Genomic DNA, 22,309 nt, shown 5'->3' on the forward strand with positions numbered 1-22,309 from the left:
TTGGCCAATCTCAATAGAAGTTTCAAGCATTCAATTTTAGTTAGGTGTTTGTTTTTATTTTTCTGGTTGGATGGAACAGAAGCTCAATTATTATGAAAATATACGTGGAACAATAAAGGAGACATGTGACTCCAAGGTCGGCACTCATGAAAAGGTGGATTTGGTGTCAGTCATCATCCTCACTTCTTCCCTCGTGTTGTCCATAAACGTAGCTAAGCTACCCTGCACTTTCTACTTCTTTCTATCCTGCAGCAACAGGCAAGTTCTTTCTACATTTCTTAGTTCAGATTGAGTTCACTTTTTAAAGCCAGTCCAGAGAGTCAGGGGACCAGGTATCAGAAGGCTACTCTTGGGTTAGCATTGATATGATGGTGGAGTGGGGAGAAGGGTGTCAAGGCCAAGTAGCAAAACACATGGCTGCTTCAAAGACGGGGGCTGTGGGCAGAGCAATTTCCCTTAAAAGGGTTATGGTGTCCCTGAGAAAAGCAATGGTTAATGTCAAGGTGCTTGGGAGAATCCAATAAGTAATATCTCTCTTCCTTTCCTGGATTCTGAGCAAATTTAGAAATAAAAGAGTTAGGCAATCAAGAGACTAAATATTATCTTTAATTCTGATAAAGGCTAAGTTGGAAGATACAGCTTCAAATGAGAGCATAGAGGATCTGCTAGCTGAACTCCACAATCATGTAGACTTCCCCATTCAGTCACAGGAATTACTGGCCTAAGGAGAACACCCCATATAGGGCGGCTTACTGGGTAAGACTTAAGATATAGAAGAGCAGAGAAGAATCCCTGTTTCCTAAGACAGCTTGTTCCCAAGAGAAAAAGGGGAGGAGTGAAGCCATGCATGCCCAGTTTGTTCTTCCCAAATTTACCAATGAGATTAGTCACTCCACCTCCTGCAGAGCAGACTGAGGAAAGGAATAGAGGGGGGCCAGGAGTGCTACAGTAATCGAGCTCCCTTCACATGGAAGGAAACATCAAGAGGAGAGAAGAGATTTTCCCCCCTAACAGTCAGCATCTCTGCCACAATGAGAACAATGATTGGCTTAGCACACACAAAAAAGAAAACTACAAGTGAAAATTATCATTTTCCATACTTAATAAACACACTGATGGTTTAAAAGTCTTAACATGTTAAGAAATTATCACTTTGAAAAGACAATTGTCCTGGTTATTGGTAGGCATTACTTAATTCACAAAAGCCTGTAAATATAAATGTTATGTTCTACATGCAGTACTATAGATCATCAAACCAAAAAAAACCCAAAAAAACAAAAAAGGAAAAATATGAGCCAGACATCAAATCATGTGAATAAATGCCATAGATAGAATCCTGAAATGGGCCAGACGTAAAAGTTTAGACCAGTTTACTTAGAGATATGCAAGTGTTAAACTAAAACTCTAAAAGAGTTATTTTGAAAAGCAGAGACTACCCTCTCCCAGTGGGAATACATCCTCTCTTTTTTTCCATTTTTTGAATTAAACCTTGCTCAGCCCGGCAAGTGCAACAGCACTGATTGTGTTTGTGGTGTTCACTAACATAACTATGAGTATCAGATCATTGATGTCCAACTCCTCCAGCTTTCCTAATACAGAGTCAGTATCACAAGGGGTGTGGGCATGTGGGGTCTGCACCTGGACCTTCTGGGCTCTTAGTCACAGGTCATGAGACCTTGAGCATGTTACTTAACCTCTCTGAGTCTCTAGTTTCCCATCTGTAAAGTGGGGACAGTAATAGAAATTACCACTTAGGATTGCTGTGAGGATTGAGTGAATTAATGCGTATAAAGCACTTAGCACTGTGCCTGGCACCTAGTTTTGCCCAATAAGTGTTAGTACTTTCGATTATTTTATGAAGAAAGCAGCAATGCTTTTTGTAGTAAGAAACACGAGCAATGCTTACAACGCTTTCTAAGCTTCATATGTGAGCAAACATGCCCAGAAAACACTCAGCGTAGTTCAGTTTAGCAAATGGAGAAAACACTATTGGGTGATAAACTCATTTATGCTACTGGCTGCATGATCATTAAATCAAAGGCCTTCAGTATAAACATCTTTTGCCATAACAGAGCAAAAGATGATGATGCCTTTTTATAAAAATTTGCTCATTTATTTCTACCTCTCACTCTTTGTGTTACACTTTCATTTTATGCCTGTTTTCTACTTTTTCTTATTTTATTCATTAACTAAACATTGATAATATAAATCAAATTTAAAATGTTACCTAAAATTTTATATTTCTTCTTAATTAAAATGTAGGTAATAAATGAAGCAGAGAGTTATGAACGGATGTGGAAAGTTCTCCTAGATGTAATGATGGCTGAAAGAAGAAAGCAGCAGAACAATATGTCTAGTGTGATCTCATTTATTTAAAAGAGAGAGAGAGAGAGGAGGAAGGGAGGGCGAAGGCAAGACAAGAAACCAATTCATGTCTATTGATAAAACAGAGAAACTATGGGACACTTTTAATTGTTAACCTATATACTTTTATATTGTTTGAATTTTAAACAACAGGAAATATGAATTTATCACCTGTATGATTTTAGAAATGTAATGGTAACAATGTAATGGAGGAAATATTAGAAATGTAATATTTAGAAATATAGAAGAAAATATTATGTTATCCCACAATTGAGTTGAGCCTTTCCTTATTGATTTTCTTTAGGTTCAGCCGCCTAATACAGTATTATTCGCATTGTAAAGCATGTTTCCCCTCCTAGCTATAGGTGTTGTTGATGCTTTAATGAAAATGTCTAGAAGACTAGGCTTGGGCCTAAGCCCGCCTCCTCTTTCTGCCAGGCTGTATTTCTGTCTGGTTGTTATAGCCCCTGCCTGTTCCTGCAGGAGTCCCTTCGAGCCTCCATCCTCGCTCAGGACTGTGCTGTCGCCGCGGCTATTGTGTTCTTGATGGACAGATTCCTGTATGGACTCGACGTCTCTGGAGAACTCCTGCAGGTCGCCAAAGGTCTCCACAAGCTGCAGCCAGCAACGCCAATTGCCCCGCAGGTGGTTATTCGCCAAGCCCGAGTCGCGGTCAACTCAGGTAGGCTCCCTCCCGCGGGCCTCCCTGCCTGGCCGCGTGTCGCGCGGTCCTGGGCTCCGTCCCTCGGGTGCCACCCCCGCCCCGCCCCGCGCCCTTCCACCCGCTCTGCCAGCACAAAGGCCCCGGCATAAAGGGTTTCAGAGCGAAAAGCAGTAGAGAAAATTGTGAAAGGGTGTGGAAAATACTAATTGGAGCTTTTGTCTTCTAACAAATCTGTCCCGCTGCTTTCAAACAGGGGTATCTGAATCGCTATCCTTCTGACCAAGAGCCTTTAAAAAGCAGATTAGAATTCTACTATTTTCTCTTAGCTCTCCTGTCTCCTGTCTGTAGGGCCACTTGACTAAGCCAACAATAGAGCTGACAAACCCACTGAAGTAATTTGAGGGGTTTTTTCATCATTCAGAACACCGGTACAGTACCTGATTAGGTCTTAAAGTATCTTTTTTCCCCCCTGTCACTTTGAATGAAATGGAAAATGAGGCTGACATTCTAACTTAAGATGTAGTGTGGACGGGGCTGGACGGAGGGGGGCTGTTACGTATTTCAGTAAAGTCCACTTACATAGAATTCTTGAATTATGTAAATTGCCATTAGATTTAGAAATGTGTAGTTTGCTATTCTCATTTCCAAGAGTGAAAGACTAAAGGATGAAAATAGAAGGTAAGTTGCCCCTCCTAGAAAGTGGACTGCCTTCTCTTTTGATTGATTTTAGCTATTCCTATTATTTTAATAACTCTTTAAAATCTCTTTAGATAACTTCCTTTGAAAAGGAATTATATTAACTATACTAAATGGAACAATTGCTGGATGCAGAGAGAGAAAGAGATAAAAGGACATGGAAGAAATGGGCTTGTGGAGGTTAACTTTTCAAAAGCCCAAGTTCACTCACTTTCAAGTTCTTACAATTGTGTATGAATTGTGCCCATGTCTTATTATTTACTTTTCTAGGGTAAATGCAGGGACAGAGTTGAATTTAGGAAAAATTTCTTCTTCCAAATGACCCTGATAGTATTGATGATGTTTGGGGCCTGAATGAAGCCTAACAACTGATGTCCTTCTGATGGTGTCAGATGGCAAGCACAGTGAGCACAGCATTCTGTGTGGAACAGAATGCTGAGAGCTGGTGGGGAAGAACTTGGAACAGAGTTAATGTAGCATATTTTGTAATATACAGAATTGCAAGGGTGTAGCATGGAAATTGAGGTCCAGAGGTAAGCAGGTATGTTGATAGCTTTGCTTTTACACAGCCAAACTAATCTTTTAGGTTTTCTTCTGGTTGTTGTATTTTGTTTTATTTTTCTCTTGTCTCTAACCAAGGTGGTGCAACACTTTTCTCCTGATAATGCTCGACCATTCATGATATCATCATGAATAGTGTGCTCCTCTGTTCACACTACCATATGTCTAAGATAAAAGTCCTGAAACAGTTGGGGGTATCTTTTCCTCAAGACACTGACAGAAGTGCCACAAGAAGAGATAAACACAGCCTCAGAGTCATGTCTTCTATGTGTAAACTGCTCCCAAACATCTCTTGAGCTTCCACCTACAATACGTATTTCAGAGACTTAGGGCAGGGGTATGTAAGGGATAAGGTGGGGTGAGGGTAAGGGAAGAAGGTGCAGTGAAAGGGGGCTCTCAACCCCAGCATTTGGGATTTGATCGAGAAACAAGAGGGATTATGTTCTATTATAAGCAGTGAGGAAGAGGAATAAAGGCAATAGGAGCGGACAGCACAGTCTTACTATTACCCCTTTGATCCAGCCTGGTATCCACTCAAACCAAAGGGCTAACATTCAACATAGTGGGATGTCAGAGGCAAGAGAAGATTCCCTGGACCTGCTCAACTCACTCTTACCTGAAATTAGGAGATTAAAGATAAAGGCTCAGACTTCCAATTCCATCAAAATGGAGGATTGAGCAAGTGCGGAATATTCTCTCATTACAAACACATAAATATGGTGAATTAAATATTTTTTTTAAGTGCCTGAAACATTGAAGGTGTTCAAAGTCAAAACAGTAGACTACTGCTTATGACACTCATAGCCAAAGTGGTTTACACTTGAATATAGTCCAAAGGAAGAGGCCTGTCATTTTAATAACTGTGCAGAAACAAGAGACAGGGCCTTGGTCCCACATGAAGAGTGAAGTATTTGCATAAAGCCAGAATTTTTAAAGCACAGGTTATGAAAGGGGATAGAACCATTCCACCAGCCTGCTGGGAGAACTTGCAGAGAAGCTTGCTCTCTGCCAAGCTCTGGTGGGGACAGAAAAAAAAAATCCAAAGGAAATAAAAAACCCAAGTCTATGCCACATGTGAATGTGGAGTCTGAATTTACCCTACCTACATGGCAGGGAATCCCCCACCAAATAGTTAAGAAAAAAATAGTTTAAGACTGAAATTTCTAGGGCTCAGGGAAGATCAAGTGCAAAACTATGCTGTAAAGAAATATCCACACCTCAGGGACAGGGGAATCTCACAAAAAAACATTCTTGGCAGAAGATGGCCTTACATTATAATTTGTAAGCAACAAAAGGAAATGAAACCTGTGAGAGAGCAATGGCATATACAACAAGAGGGAAAATGGCACTGAAAACAAAACACAAACATAAAACAGCCTGATAGACACATATGGTTTAAAAAAAAAAAGTACATTTAACAGAACAGAACACAATAGGAAAAGAAAATGAGTTTATTAATTTGAAAAAGAACTAAATAGAACTTTCAGAAATCAAAAAATATAGCCATTGAAATTACAAATCATTGTGGTTGTCAGGAAGTTATAGTAATTGATGGGGAATTGCCCACAAAACAGGCAGAGCATACAAGTTCTTTTTCTGTAAATACAAGAACAAGAATTTAACCACATAACAATGGCTGGAGAGAGCAGGAAACCCTCTGGCTCTCTGTTAGAGGGATAGGCTTCTGGTGTTTCAAGTGCTGATAAAGCATCCAACTGCCACACAAAGTGCTTCACTGGGGTAAATGCAATAAAACAAATATCATCAATATAAAATTTTAAAATATATAACAAAACACAAGCCCAAAGTGTTTATTATTAGATTTAAAAGTCATAAAATTAGTTGGACAAATGATTATAAAAATTTCCAAATGCTCACTCTCAGTTTTTCACTTAATTTCATCTCAGGCCAGTAACAAAAAGGCACAAGTAGGAGGGTTCCACAGCACTGCATCCAAAACTCCAATGTGTCTGAATCCCCTAGCAATCTTATTAACATGCAGACTCTGATTCAGTAAGTCTGTGGTGGGGCCTGAGAGTCTGTGTTTCCAACCAGCACAGACGTGACGCTGATGCTGCTGTTCTGTGGACCTCACTTGACTGGCAATGGACAATCTAAAGATTCTAACCAGGGGCTTGCCTTCCGACCTGGTACAAGTGACTAGTAACAACCTTAAAATCAAGATAATTTTCCTAGGGCCAGTTTCTCAGGTGTTCCAACCCCCTAACTGACCTACCTGAAATGTATTCCTGCAGTAGGTTTAACAGTGGGAGATAAAATTACAGAACTGGAAATTATATTTTAAAAAAATACGGAGAGTGAAGCACAGAGTGTTAAATAGATGAAAATATGAAAGCGAAGCTTAAAAAACTCAAACAAATTTTTAAAAAGCACATAAGTAAAACTGGAATTGAAGGAGGACTGACTAGATTCAGAATTGCAGACAAACATAAGTCTTTAAGTTGAAGTATACCTAACCTTGAGCAAAAATTTTTTTTAAAAATTTGCATGTAGAAATATTGTGTTAGAACTACAGAAAATCAAGCAATGAGAAGATCTTAAAGGAAACAGAGAGGAAAAAAATGATTATTAACATTGGAAGTGTATGTAGACTGACAGAAACATCTTACCAGTAATAACGGAGTCCAGAAAGCAATAGAATCTACAAAAAAATTGAGAGAAAATAGCTTCCAACTTAGAATTTTATACCCAGCAAAATCATCATTCAAAAGTGAGGACAAAATAGACATTTTTCAGACAAAGACCTAAAATGTTTATTACTCTCAAGACATCTCTCTCTTTCTCGCTCACGCATACACACACATGCACACAGACACACAAAAGGATGAATTTTTTCTAAGGAGGAAATTGAACCTAGAAAAGTGAAGTGGGGTATTCAAAAAACAATAATTAATAAAGAATTTGGTAAATATGTGGGTTAATCTAAATAAAGTTAAAGTAAAAACAAATCACATGGCAATACCACTTATACAATTTATAATATGCAAAAATCTTAAAATATTATCAAATTGACCAGAATTGTATTAAATTAATAATATATTACAATAAATGAAGATTTATTCCAGATATAGAAGGATAGTTAAATATTTTTAAAATTATTCATACAACTCACCAAATGCACAGAATAATGAAGAAAAGCCATGTTGACCTAAATTGATTTGAAAAGTAATTAATAAAATTTTCAACCCATTTTGGTTAAAAATGCAAACTAGGGATAGAAGTGTAATTAGGAGATAGAAAACACACAGTAATTTGAACAAGGAAGGTTTAATATAAAGAATTGTTAACTGTATCATGGGATTAGAGTAAAGAGATTGGCTAGTAAGAAGAAAAGAAAACTCTAAAGAATAACTTTAAAGACTACAGAATAGCAGATATAAGGAGGAGCCACTATCCCTTGGACTGAGATAGAACACCTAAGAAAGAGCTCCCTCCCCACACCCAGGCAGATCAGGGCTGAGACTGTGACCTTGTTGGAAAAGAAACAACCATGGCTCACTGCATGGAAGAGAAATCAAGAAAGTTCCAGACGTCACTGGACTTCTGGATTCTGAGAGATGCCATCCACAGGGAGATGCTGTGCCTTGGAATTCACCACAAAGCTGCCTTTACAGAGTGCCAAGGGACATTGTTCATGGAACACCATGAACCTATCTGGCAGCACTCCACTATAAATTCACCTGGGAGGATGCTGCTGGCTGCTGCATTCTGCACACTGAGGGGACAGATGTTACAGAAGTCACCTGTGGTGCAGGAATCAGGCAGAGAAAAAGCCAGGAATGCTGCAAGAGCCAGGCATTGAACAAGCTGTGTGTGTTGCGGGAGGCTGGCAAGAGGAGCACACCCAATCAGGAAGAGAAGCACCTTCCTCATGCAGTGTCCCTCCACATCCTGTCATGACAAAGCTTATCATCATGCTAGCTGGCAAAGAAGTATTTACAAGGCCCATTCCCAGTATCACAAAGCAGGTATAGAAGGGTGGATTTGGAGCTGAAAGTCAATAAGCTGGTAACTGCACAATAGGGAACTTTCTTTAACCTGATAAAAGGAAGCAACTGAAAACCTTCAGCAAAACTAATGATGAAAATTTATAAGGATTCCTTTTAAAATCAGGTAAAAAAAATGCACCTTATTACCATTTCTATTTGATAGTGACCTGGAAGTTCTCCCAAACAATAAAAAAAGAAAAAGAAATAAGAGTTATATGATTTGAAATGAATAAACAAAATTATCATATTTTATAGACTATATGATTGCCCACACAGAAAACTCCAGGAAATCCACAGATTAATTATTAAAATTAAGAGATTTGGTATGGTTGGTGAATATAAGATTAATGTTTTCAAAATGCCCATTCTTATGTATCAGCAAAACCTAGTTAGAAAATATAACTTTTAGGGAGAGAGAGAGCTTTGATAAAATTTATTTACAAAGATATTTATTTGTGTGTGTGTGTGTGTGTTTGTTTGTTTAAAGTTTTTTGTTTGGTTTTATAAGGGCATATTTCTCTTTTTAAATACATTGGTATGAATGAATGTTATCAGCCCCTAACCCATGATTTCAGATGCTAGTTTTTCTTTTCCTTTTTTTTTTTTTTGACAAATACATGTCGAAAACCCACTATGTGCCAAGAATTGAATTAGTTATAGTTATAAATATGATCAAAATGTGGTTCATGATTTTCAAGTGGTTCAAGCTGGGAGAGGAAACAGACGCATAAATTGATAACAAAAAAATAATAAAATAATGAGGTTTTAAGACATAGAGGGAATTAGAAAGGGAGGGAGAGACGGAGGCAGGAAAGAAGGAAAGAAGGAAAGGGCACAGCAACTTAAAAAAATTGGGAAGGGAAGGAGAGAAGGTAGGAATATGTGCTGCAAGCTCCCTCCTCTGTTTGAGTACAGAAAGAGACTGTGAGTGAAGAAAATTGTATTCTTTGTGGCTGAAAACACCCCTACAAAAATATCATGTTGGACAACGAATCTGAAGTCCTGGTAACTGGGAAGCAGCTTAGCACAGGTGAGAGAGAGTTTGGACTTTCATGGCAGGCTGCCTTGGATCACATCTTTTGGTCATCTTACTTAGCTTCTGTATGGGCCATTTCCTCATCTGTAGAATGGAAATAATAGAATACCTACATATAATTTAGAACAATGTCCAGCACATAGTAAACACTTAATAATGACAGCTATTATTACTATTACCTTGAGGACAGAGGCTCTGTCTTGTTCACCATTCAATCTCCAGCTCTTAGGACAGTCTTTGGCACATTTCACATATTTGTTTGGATGAATGACAAATATTTATTGAATATCTGCTATGTTCCAAGCATTGTTAGAAGTGCATGGGACAGAGCAGTGAACAAAATGGACAAAATCCTCTACTGTCTTGGAATTTACATTCTAGTGGAGTAGATGGGCAATAAATAAATAATTAAAACATATAGGATGTCTTATGGCAATAAATGTCAAGGAGAAAAATAAAGCAGAGAAAGGTTAGGGGCAGAAGGTGCCAGTGCTTTGGTTACCCTTTGCTTCCCAACAAACCACCCCAAAACTTAGTGGCCTGAAATGACAATTTAACTGCAGTTCATATTCTGGCCACAATAGTTCATATCCCTCCTCCGTGCAAAATACTCTTACTCCTCCCTCACAGTCTCATCCTGTGAAGAGGTAAACTCTAGATTCTACTTCTTGATGAAGGAATGACAAGATCACATTGCAAAAGAGCATGTGGGATGGAAGAAATTGTTGTGGTCTTTTTTGGCAACACAATCTACCACAGCCAGCATGTATGTCTACACGTGCTATTTAAAATGGGGTGGTCAGGGAAGGTCATAGGAGACAGTGACATTTGAGCAAAGACCTGAGAAGAAGGGAGCAAGCCTTGGAGATATTTGGGATAAAAGCATTGCAGACTAAAATAATTGTAAGTATAAATACCCTGATGTGGGAACAAGCCGGGCCAGTTCAAGGGACAAGAAGGAGGCCACTGATGCAGAAGTAGTGAGAGGGAGGGAAAGAATAGTTAGAGATGAAGTCAAAGAAGTCCCAGGTGCGAGATCATGTAGGACTTAGAGACACCTGGAAGAAGGGATGGTTAAAAGGATAAATGATTGCATTTCCTACTCATGGAAAACAGCTGTCCACAGATTAGGCCCCTCCTAGGTGGTGGTAACCAAAATAAGTAAAAAGTTTAGAAAGAACCTCCCTCCTTCCTCCCCTCCCCCAAATTCCTTCCTGATAATTCTATAAATAGTCCCGTTCATGGGCAACTCTATTCCACTTCTTGAGGTACAGCTTTCAAGAGAGGTGACACAGCCCTTTACAAAGGATTGCGTCTTCAAGCCCTGCTGTATGTGAATGAATTAATCATATATGTATATGAATTTAATTGCCATTTCAGATTCAATACAACTTTCCACCTTACCAAACTCCTGAAAACTTCATCTTTCTTTTTCAATTTTAATTTCTGATGTAGTTATTGATTTTACATTTTAAAATAGAATGTTTCCAAGAGTGATTAAGGTCTCTGTTAAAATGTATCAACCTCAGAGCATAAACTACTTGTAGTGTTTAAAGTTCAGAACTAATTGTGTGGTATTTGATTGCTTCTTTTCAGGGAAACTTTTAAAAGCAGAGTATATCCTGAGCAACCTAATAAGCAACAATGGAGCAACAGGTAAGTACTTGTATATCTCCACAGTGACCTTCACCCTCAGTCTCCACCAGAGTTCTGATTTAATACAATTTAATGCCCAACGGTAACTATACATTAGATGTTTCCAGAACTATCTGTGTTTGGCTCTGCCACTGATGAATGAAGTTGTTTTGGTCAAGCAGCTTACTTCTCTGTCTACATTTTCTCTAATTTAAAAAACAAAACAAAATGAAAACAAAGAATCTAATATTTCCCTGCTCCACTGTAGAGTGTGTTATCTCATGGATGATAACTGTTAAGGCAGGTAACTCCAAAGGCCTCAGAGAGCGCTCGGGAGCAGCCTTTAAAAAAACTGTGATTGATCTAACCCCAGTTAGGATGGCTAAAATGCAAAAGACTATGAACGATAAATGCTGGCGAGGCTGCGGAGAAAAAGGAACTCTCATACATTGTTGGTGGGACTGCAAAATGGTGCAGCCTCTATGGAAAATGGTATGGAGGTTCCTCAAACAATTGCAGATAGATCTACCATACGACCCAGCTATCCCACTGTTGGGAATATACCCAGAGGAATGGAAATCATCAAGTTGAAGGTATACCTGTTCCCCAATGTTCATCGCAGCACTCTTTACAATAGCCAAGAGTTGGAACCAGCCCAAATGTCCATCATCAGATGAGTGGATACAGAAAATGTGGTACATCTACACAATGGAATACTACTCAGCTATAAAAACGAATGAAATACTGCCATTTGCAACAACATGGATGGACCTTGAGAGAATTATATTAAGTGAAACAAGTCAGGCACAGAAAGAAAAATACCACATGTTCTCACTTATTGGTGGGAGCTAAAAATTAATATATAAATTCACACACACACACACACACACACACACACACACACACGGGGGGGGGGAAGAAGATATAACAACCACAATTACTTGAAGTTGATATGACAAGCAAACAGAAAGGACATTGTTGGGGGTGAGGGGGGAGGGAGAAGGGAGGGAGGTTTTGGTGATGGGGAGCAATAATCAGCCACAATGTATATCGACAAAATAAAATTTAAAAAATAAAAATAAAAAATAAATAAATAAATAAATAAAAGAACTGTGATCGGAAATAAAGGTCTCTAAGTTCAGAAGAGTAAATTCTCTTCCTTCCTTCCTTCCTTCCTTCCTTCCTTCCTTCCTTCCTTCCTTCCTTCCTCTCTCTCTCTCTCTCCCCCCCTTCTTTCTCAGCATCCACATATGAGTGAGGACATGTGGTATTTCTCTTTCTGTTCCTGGCTTATTTCACTTAGCATAATTATCTCCAAGCTCTCCCATGTTGCTGCAAATGACAGAATTACCCAATTCTTTACCCATAAAGAATAATTACAACTTGTAATGATGAACATGCTGATAATGCTGATTTGATAACATATTGTACACACATACTGATAGCTCTGTACATATTTGATTATACATAAATATGTATAATCGATTATGTTTCAAATATAAAATAAAAAAAGAAAAGTAAGTTTATGGCTTTGAGTATTTAAGTGATTTGGAAAGTAAATTGATTTTGCTACATAAGAACTGGAATGAAAACTTATTTTGAAATGGATCTCATTTTAGTATTTAATCATGAATGAAAGGAAACAAGTCCTAATAGTTGGCTTACACATAATTTAAGCCTTCAGATATCTTGTCTGAAATTGTGGGCATTTAGCCAACGAGTTTTTCAGTAAGTTGAGCTCAGTTTCCATTGGACTTTTAAGTTCAGTGTGCTTGGATATAAAGTTTAAAGTTCCATTTCTACTGGGGAGATATTTTAGAATACAAATATCGACCACACCCCACTCATTCGTGGCCACCATCACTGAACTACAATCTGCAGGCTTGCTACCTTCTACACTCTCTCTACACACACACTGGGATTAAAACCTACGAAGAAAATAAAGAGGGTGATGTGACAGAGAATAATAAGGGGGGTGTAATAAACAGCCTGGCTCTAGTTTTGATGCTTAACCACTGATAGCTGTCAGGTCCCAGCCTTCTCTTACCCTTTTGCCCCACACTGGACACATTGATTTACGAAAAAAAGAAAGAAACTCGTTCATTCACAAACCTCAGCCCAGCTGTGGGAACATTTACCCCAGCCCCACACCCTAATCATGATGAAAGCCAAAGCCACTCACTTCTCCCTCCATTCAAGTCAAACAGACCAGCTTGGGAGCTGGCCCTGCTCTCCCCAGAAGGTCTCATTATGTGAGCAGTAAATCTTTTCATACCCTCTTGGTGCTCGTGTGGAGTCGTCAATTTTGACATCCAAACCAATTTTGGCTGGATGGGAATGATCCCACCCTCTGCAAGGCACCCACAAGACAGTGGGTAATGCTGTAGGTAAATTAATCTGGGGAGGGCTTTGAGGCAATAGCATTGAAGCTGGGACCTGAAGAAGAAGGGGATTCTTGGGGAGCCAGAGGAAAGAGGACGCCAGGCAGGGGTAACAGTAAGTGCAGATGCCACGAAGCAAGAGACTACTGCTACTATAAGAACACAAATGAAGCCGGAATGGACAGAGCACAGCTGGCAAGAGAAGAATCGGAGACCAGACAGGAGTTCACTTCCTTGGAGTCTTGTAGGCTACATCAAGGAATTCGTACCTTCTTCTAAATGTAGAGAGGAGATTATCTCTCACATTTATATCACATGTGCTTGTGAAGGCTTTCATGAAAACCATTTTCTTTTGCCAGGCTGTTTTCTAATAATTTGAGGCAATTCTTTCTTCTGTCTTTTATTTTAGGTACGTGGCTGTACAGAAATAAAAGTGACAAGGTCCTGGTGCAGTCAGTCTGTATACAGATCAGAGGGCAAATTCTGCAAAAGCTAGGTACAGTCAACAAACATTCGCGCCTCTCAAGGCTCATTTACAAAGTCTGACTATAAGATATTACTGTATCTGCCTAAAATTGTTAATCTCCACTTGTTTTAGTTTCCTCATCAAAAAGAGAATGCTATTTAAGATCCTAGGAGTGTTATTAATATTAATAAAACAAAATATTTTTTCTTGAGTTTTATTAGAGAAATTTACAATGTGTATTGTGGCTGTTAATCATAGGATTCTCAGTACAGATTAAGTATTCCTAATCAGAAAATCTGAAATCCAAAATGCTCCGAAATTTGAAACATTTTGAGCATCTACATGACGCCTGAAGGAAATGCTCGTTGGAGCATTTCAGATTTTAGATTTTTGGATTAGGAATGCTGAACCAGTATATATTATGAAGGTATTCTAAAATCCAAATAACTCCAAAACCAAAATACTTCTGGTCCCAAGCATTTTGGATAAGAGATATTCAACCTGTAGTATTTCTAGCATGTGACTTACTTCAGCAGAAATTTGCGTGATACGAGGGTACATCAAAAAGTTTATGGAAAGATTCTTCTTATCTTTCAGTTCTATTTTTCCATGAACTTTTTGAAATGCCCTCATATAGTGCACCTGATTCTAAATCCACATGACACCTTACTTATTCATTCCTTGGGAAATTCATTAATTTTTCAAGCAAGGTTTACAGAACCCTAATTATACTTAAAAGTAAAACTAAAGAGTTTGAAAAATTTTAACAGAAGATGGCCATTATTATTCTTGTAAATAATGGACATAACTACTTATATAAAGTATATAATTGTATATGATACATAAAATATATAATAATTCTTACTGTTTGCTAATGAAATGGAAAAATTACCTGTGTTAAACCATCTGGAAAGACAGATGGTTGTGTTGATCTAATCTATCCTTGAGTTTTCCTAACAGGATCCAATGAATCTTCTTTCTGTATTAGTTTTCAAAAGTATTTTCTAGCACAAGAGCACAGATACTAGAAATTCTCCCCTGTCCCCTCCCCTGCTTTTTTTTTTCAGGGATGTGGTATGAAGCAGCAGAGTTAATCTGGGCCTCAATCGTAGGATATTTGACACTTCCTCAGCCAGATAAAAAGGTCGTCTAGCCCTTCTTTCTCTTCTTGTAATTGTCTTTGGATGATTATCTGCATATGGCACAATTCAGTTTATCATTTAATCAATTTCATCTGTTCTATGTTTATTTATTCTACATGATCATAAGACCAGGCGCATTTAGTAACTTGCTCTGTGTCTTGCTGTGTCTTCACTCACCGCTAGACTCTTGGGATATATTTAGTGTTTCTATAATCATTGGCAAGTAACTGCTTATATATTTATCACTGCTAATCCATTCATCTATCTGTCCTATTATATATATATATATATATACCCTTTACCTGATTCCATAGCAAAGTTGAGATGAGTTGCTTATATGTTAAATCGTTTTGCTTGAATTGAGTGGGCAGAGGCTTCAATTATTTATGTAGCATCTTTATTCAAGAATTTAGAAACATCATTTGCCTTCCTACTTGATATTTTCATTCTCTGCAATTCTGTGGGAATATTTTCCTCATTAACTGAAGCACCAGGTTTCTCCCTCTCCCTGAGCTGTGTCAGCAGTGTTGCTACCTGCACTCCTTTTGCATGAATCGAAATGTGATGAGAGGACTCTTTCTTGGGCCTAGCAGTATGAACAAGTGAGGGTTGGTAATCCAACAAAACCCAGATAGGAAATATCTGTGTGTACATTAAGTGCATGTGCCTCAAGATGTGATGATCTTTAAAGCCCTGTGACATCTAGTTTAAAAGTATTTCCAGTGTCATAGCCATAATAATAATAATAATAATAATAATAGGCATATGGCCCATATGGAGGGATAATCATTGCCTTTAGGCCATGAGCTGAGAACAATAACAGACGTGAATTCTCAATCTGTGATTTGTTTGTGTTTGCCTTACAGGGCCTTTCCACGTCACTGGGTATACTGGCAGACATCTTTGTTTCCATGAGCAAGAAAGATTATGAAAAGTTTAAAAACAATCCACAGATTAACTTGGTAATTATCACTTGCCAAAAACATGGTGGCATCACCTAGAAAACTGTCAACGCTGTTCTTGGTGGTTGGTTATTCAATCTCTTTCTCTCTCCACGAGTCAGGTAGCACAATGTCTCCCCTCCTAGATTAATGTCACAAATCCCAGGTCAGTCCTATGGTGTCCTGTTTGGCTTCATTATCCCAGCACCTAGCACAGGACTAAATACACAGAGGGCACTCAAAAACGTTACTGGTTAGTGAATGAATATCATCAAAGTGATTTTTTGGGGGGAGGGCCCACTTATTTCCTTTCAAATTATCACAGAATTTAGTTTCCAAACTTGGGCCATCTCCATAATGAGGGGTAATAATTTTAAAACTTAATCACGGTCTGTTCAAATTAGAGCTTTAGTCACTTGTTCCAAGCTCTTATCCTTAACAATGATGATTACTAATATTTATATGTAACTTTACAACTCAAAAACTGTCTGTATATCCACATAAAACCCATGAGGTAGGTAGAGCAGAATATATTGTTCCCATTTTAGAGAAAAATAAACTGAGGCCCAGAGAAACTAAATAACCTCTGCAGTTTACACAACCAGTACAAAGGAGAGCTGGGAGCAGACCCCAGGTCTCTGACTGGTCCAGAGAACTGGCACAGGTATTGAACTGCCTCTGCACTGCACTGAAACTGAGATTCTACTATTATCATCTTTATTGAGATTTTTACTAAACACCCAAAATGACCATTGGTGACCATACTCAATAATAATTATTGTAGTGAAAGGACACATACAGCTTGCTGCTAGTTATGTGAATCTCAGTAAGATGTTGCTTTTTCTATCAGACCAAAACAGAAAAAGAGTTATGTTCCCTGTTCAGTGAAGTTGTCCCTGGTGACTGTTCAAAACTGCAGGCTTCCTTCACACCCTGCATCTCCTTAACCCCTTCCTCACTTCATTTTTCTCCAGAACACTTATCACCATCTCAAATACTACGCACTTTACTTATTTTGTGTATTGACAGATCCTTCACCACATTAGAAAATGAGCTGACTGTGGGCTCACTGTCTGCTGTCTCCCCCATGTCTAGAACAGTGCCTGGCACATGCACATGGAGGTACACAATACGTATTTCTAGAATGAATGAATGAATCCTAATTCCTGTGAAATCATAAATTAAAGAGATCTTTGCCAAGAACAATGCAGAAGTCATAAACTAATCTGGCTACAAAATGTGCAGAGTTCCTGTGAACAAAGAACCGTCCTCATCCTCCAAAGAAGCTCTTCTGAATTATTTTGCACAGGCAGGCATTATAAATGCTTGCACACATTAGGCCCTCTCTGGGATGTCGGTAGAGGACAGAGAGTGTGTGGGTGCTGGGGGAAAGGACAGACACCACCCTGGGGTCTTTAGACTCACTTCCTCTTGCTGGGCACTATTCTGCATGGGTTGTGATGAGGAGCAAGGGGTTCCTCAGAATCTTGAAAGAAAAACAAAGGAATTTTATAGCCTGTTTTTTTGCTGATGGATAAGTAATTATCACCCTGCACTTTGCCTCCTGTTTCTCACAGGGCCTGCTGAAGGAGTTTGACCATCATTTGCTGTCAGCCGCTGAAGCCTCCAAGCTGGCAGCCGCCTTCAGCGCCTACACACCTCTCTTCGTGCTCACAGCCGTGGTAAAGACAGCACGGTCCCTCGTCCCTCGCAGTACCTCTCCCCCGGGTGCTCTCTAATACCAGCGATGGGAGGGAAGGGTCTAACCTTAAAGTAGGCTTTGTGCCTCACGGTGGGCAACTGTGATAAGACTCCACATGCGGAAAAACTTTTTCAGTCAGAATGGCAGCATCTGGTGGGAGCTAAGTTAATTCAACCTGAGGATAGGAGGTTGTCTGTGGTGGAAAAATGGTTCCTGAGCCTGGCTGCACATCAGAATCACCCAAGGAGCCTTTTCAGAATATGTATTCCTGGGCTTTGATCCACTAAATGCAAATCTCTGGGATTCGTTCCCAGAAATCTTTAATTTTAAAATATTACCCAGGTGATTCAAATGCACAGATGGATTTGGAAACCACTACTCTATTGTTCTGACTATTAAACGAATAATGTGTTTACCTATAAAGAAAAACTTATTTGCATAGAGAAGCTTATTATGTCCATTCCCATGTATAGACTCAGCTAAAACTAACAGCAACATCCACAAATGTATCATCTTTAGTCAAAAAGTATCAAGGCTACAATAGGATGGTAGTTAAAGCTAAGTTTCCACCCCTTCATGCCAGCCAATCACTTACATCCCAGTCCCTTCTTCTGATTCACCAAAAAGACCTCAAGTTCTTAACTCAGTGTTTGATTGTGTATTTTCCTTAGAATATCTGGAGATATGTGTTTATGTTACTATATTTCAAATGACGATTCTCCAGGAGTGAAAAATTTTGTCCTGATTCCCTTCCAGTTTCCAATTCAACATCTGATTTTGTATTTGGTTTTTCCTCAGAATATTCGTGGCACGTGCTTGTTGTCATATAGTAGTTCTAATGACTGTCCTCCAGGAATGAAAAATGCATATCTGTGTGAAGCCAAAGAGGCCTTTGAAGTCGGCCTCCTCACCAGGAGAGACGATGAACCAGTTACCGGAAAACAGGAGCTTCATAGTTTTGTCAAAGCTGCTTTTGGTCTCACCACAGTGCACCGAAGACTACACGGGGAGACACAGACAGTCCACGCAGCGAGTCAGCTCTGTTGTGAAGCTATGGGAAAGCTGTACACTTTTAGCACTTCCTCCAGAAGTCAGGACAGAGAAACTCTGTCTCGGGAAATCATGTCAGTTATCACCCAGGTGAAGAATCATTTACAAATTCAAAGCTTCTCAAATTTAGATGACAGATCTTATGTTCCAGAGAGTTTTAAGTGTGGGTTGAATAAACCCATCTTGCATGGGCAAGTGGATTTCCAAAAAATCCTTGAAACCTATTCACAACACCATACTTCAGTGTGTGAAGTATTTGAAAGCACTTGTGGAAACAACAAAAACAAACAGAAAGATACAAAAACAGGAGTCTGTATCACTGCTTTAAAAACAGAAACAAAAAGCATAGATACTGTGAGTACTATCGAATACAGACCGCACTCTCAAAAAGGCATGGGAATATTTTCCTCCCAAATGGCCAGGAATGGTCAGGAGACACTCAGAAGGACGGGAAGGAGAAACTGGACCCATTCTGATGCATTTCGAGTCTCTGTGGAAGATGTGGAGGCTGAGAATGAGCCACTAGACCACAGCAGTGGTGGCAGAGCTGTTTTGAACAAGTCTCTGAGTGACAGCCAGAGCTCCAGTTCTTGGAGTAAGTTATCAGCATGTAGTTCTACAAGCTGGGAGGAAGTGGATTATGTTGATGACAGGTCAGCCATAAAAGAGCCTAGCAAAGAACATCTCGTGGACACTCAGTGTTCCACGGCCTTGTCTGAGGAGCTGGAGGACGGCGGGGAAGGCAGAGCTGCGCACCCATTGTCTTCAGAGCTTCATGGCCTTTCTCTGCAGTTGTCCAAGGATGGCAACTTAGAGTCTTCTCAAAGTCAACTACACAAACACATGCCCTTGACAACCTTTCTGCCTCACAACACAATAGGCACTTTCTTGGTCTCTGGTGCTGAGCTGTTGGAAGGAACTCCAGAAGGTATCCAGGAAGTCAGAAAAATGGGACCCCAAAATACTTCTGCTCACTCCAGACCCTCATGTAGTTCTGTTTCTTGGCCTTCTGATTCTGGTAGGCTTAAGAACATGGCCACATATCCTTCAGTCCAAGAAGAAGAAAACTTTGAAATAATTGATGAGTTTGCAGAAACCAACTGTGATGCCAAAGGCAGGCATGGGAGAGAGAAGGGAAAAGAAATCAATGAAAGAGGCACCCACCCTGCATTTAAAGATAGCCCCTCCCAGGCTGACCCAGAAGGAGAAACAGCAGAATGCACAGAAGATGCACCCTCAGACTCTCATATAGTCACGGACAATTCTCTGGCCCATAGCTCCGTGATGGCACATAGCTCTCTCACTCCTCATTGGCCTGTTCAAAATCCTGACTCAGGAAAGGGTGGTGGCTCAGTCGAAGAGCAGGGCATCGACCCCGATGCCTCGACTGTGGATGATGAAGGCCACCTGCTCGATGACGCTGATGTTCAGTCTGCAAGGGCACGTGGCTCTCCTAGACTGTGTGCTCTCAGGCAGCTGCCCGCTCAGAGGGCTTAGACTCCCAGTGTAAGCAGTAACATTCCCTTTCCTGTCCTCAGCGAGGACTGCACCACCACAGAGGAAGGAAATGATCCTGGAAACGTGCTAAACTGCAGCCAGAATTCTAGCTCGTCCTCGGCGTGGTGGTTGAAATCACCCGCATTCTCCAGCGGTTCTTCTGAGGGGGAATACCCATGGTCCTGGCTGAACTCCAGCGGAAGTTCTTGTGGTTCATTGCCAGGAAAGATGAGGCAAGAGTTCCTTGAGGCTCGCATTCTGCAGCCTGATAACGTTGAAAAACTCTTGGCAGGAGTAAGACGTGACTGGCTGTTTCAGAGACTGAAGAATATGGGAGTTTTTAAGCCCTGCCAACTCCACCGAGCACACAGTAAGTACAACATTTTCAGTCGGTACAACCTCCAGAAGCGTCTATGTTTGAGGCCCTCTGAAGAGCTTGTTATGTAGCTCACTTAAAGCTTGTGAAAGATATAGGCCCCTGTAACGCTTTGCGAGCTCACAGAGAAACATACTTCAGGGGCCTCCCTCACTCTGTGCGATACACCTTAGTGGTTGCAAAGAATAGAGACTTGCTCAGGCTGTCTCACCTGATGGAGGTTTGCCATGAGGACCCACAAGGCAATAAGGAGACAGGAGTCTTAGAGGACTTGGGCACTGCCATCATCCAGGGTTTAAAGTAGCCCTGGATGCCATATCATCCACTCAGCGTCTACCTTCCCTATTGATTCTCTTTACCAACCAGCTGACTTTAAAAGTCTAGATACCATATTATTCACTCAGCTTCTATCTTCTTTGATTCTCTTTACCAACCAGCTGATGTATTTTTCCACATTCCAAATCCAGGGAGACATAGTTGACCTATGTCTAACAGCATCCTTCTAATAGGCAGAGATTTTCATAGCTGTCCACCTAAGTGGTTTCTTGACAGCCAATGGATTGGTCCGGTGCCCCTTTGTTTTAGTCCATTTGGGTTGCTATAACAACATGTCATAAACTGGGGTAACTTATGAACAACAGAAACTTATTTCTTACAGTTCTAGAGGCTGAGAAGTCTGAGATCAAGGTGCCAGCAGATTCAATGTCTGATGAGAGCTCACTTTCTGGTTCACAGACAATGCCTTTTCTCTGTGTCCTCACATGATAGAAAGGGCAAAGGGTCTCTCTGGGGTCTCTTTTAAAAGGACACTAATCCCATTCATGAAGGCTTCACCCCCATGACCTCATCACTTCCCAAAGGCTCCAACTCCTAATACCATCACTTTGTGGGTTAGGATTTCAACATATGAATTTGAGGCGGACGCAAATATTCAGAACACAGAATCCCTCCTGTTGCAATCAGCAGCTACTTCTTGCTTAAGGAACAGCCAGGGTCACTTCCCATAGTAGGGACCTGGGCTGGGGCCACCAAATAGTCATTGTGTCTAACAGCTTGAAAATGTTAGAGAAGCTGGGAGGAAGACAGGAGGAAATTATTCTCTTAGCTCAGAGAATAACATAATGCCCTCCCAACGTGCAGAAGAATTAATCGAATGAGAGAAAACTATTGCAAAGTGAATCTCAGAAGAAACAAACTACATGAATTGCTAAGCACTGGATACTAAAAAGTAGTCCTCAACCCTGGCACCACATGAGACTCCTCTGGAGGGCTTTTTAAAACTTCCAATGCCTCACCCCAGAGATTCCCATCTAATGGGTCTGGGGTGTGGATTCAAGCATCAGTATTTTTAAGGAGCTCCCCAGTGGTTCCATATAAAGCCAATGTTGAGAACTTCTGATTCAAAATATTACAGTGTTTTGCCTGATGCCTTGAAGTCAGACTAAAATACAGATCAAGTTGTCACCCAAGATAGCAACATCTTCTAGTAATAAGGTTTTCCTACTTACTCTGAGATTCTGCAATTTCAGAACCACATTTCTTAGAGTTAGGTAACTGCTTTATTGTTATTTATTGTTGTTGTGTGCTAATCTATGGGTGAAAATGACATTGGTGGAAGAAAATGCCAAAGTTGCAGAAACAGAACACTAATACATTTCCTCCTTTCTTCTTCCATCAGTTTGTTCCCCTTCCTGTGTGTGCACAAGCAGTTCACCTTCCATTTCCATCACAGCTTCTCTGATCGAGTCACCCAACCCTGGTCACCATCTCTCCCAGCTCACAGTTATC

General features: G+C 40.0%; 1 protein-coding gene across 1 annotated transcript in view; it reads left to right on the forward strand.

Moving 5' to 3' along the window:
• ALPK1 (alpha kinase 1) overlaps window positions 1-22,309 on the forward strand; it is a 124,816-nt gene that overhangs the window by 97,126 nt on the left and 5,381 nt on the right. Inside the window, 7 exon segments of the mRNA XM_063107469.1 lie at window positions 2,848-3,046; window positions 10,928-10,987; window positions 13,757-13,843; window positions 14,881-14,957; window positions 15,822-15,917; window positions 17,474-17,578; window positions 18,397-20,515. Of these exon segments, the coding sequence (XP_062963539.1) occupies window positions 2,848-3,046; window positions 10,928-10,987; window positions 13,757-13,843; window positions 14,881-14,957; window positions 15,822-15,917; window positions 17,474-17,578; window positions 18,397-20,515 (2,743 nt within the window).

The sequence above is a fragment of the Cynocephalus volans genome, chromosome 9 (genome assembly GCF_027409185.1).
Source record: "Cynocephalus volans isolate mCynVol1 chromosome 9, mCynVol1.pri, whole genome shotgun sequence".
Taxonomy (NCBI): Eukaryota; Metazoa; Chordata; class Mammalia; order Dermoptera; family Cynocephalidae; genus Cynocephalus; species Cynocephalus volans.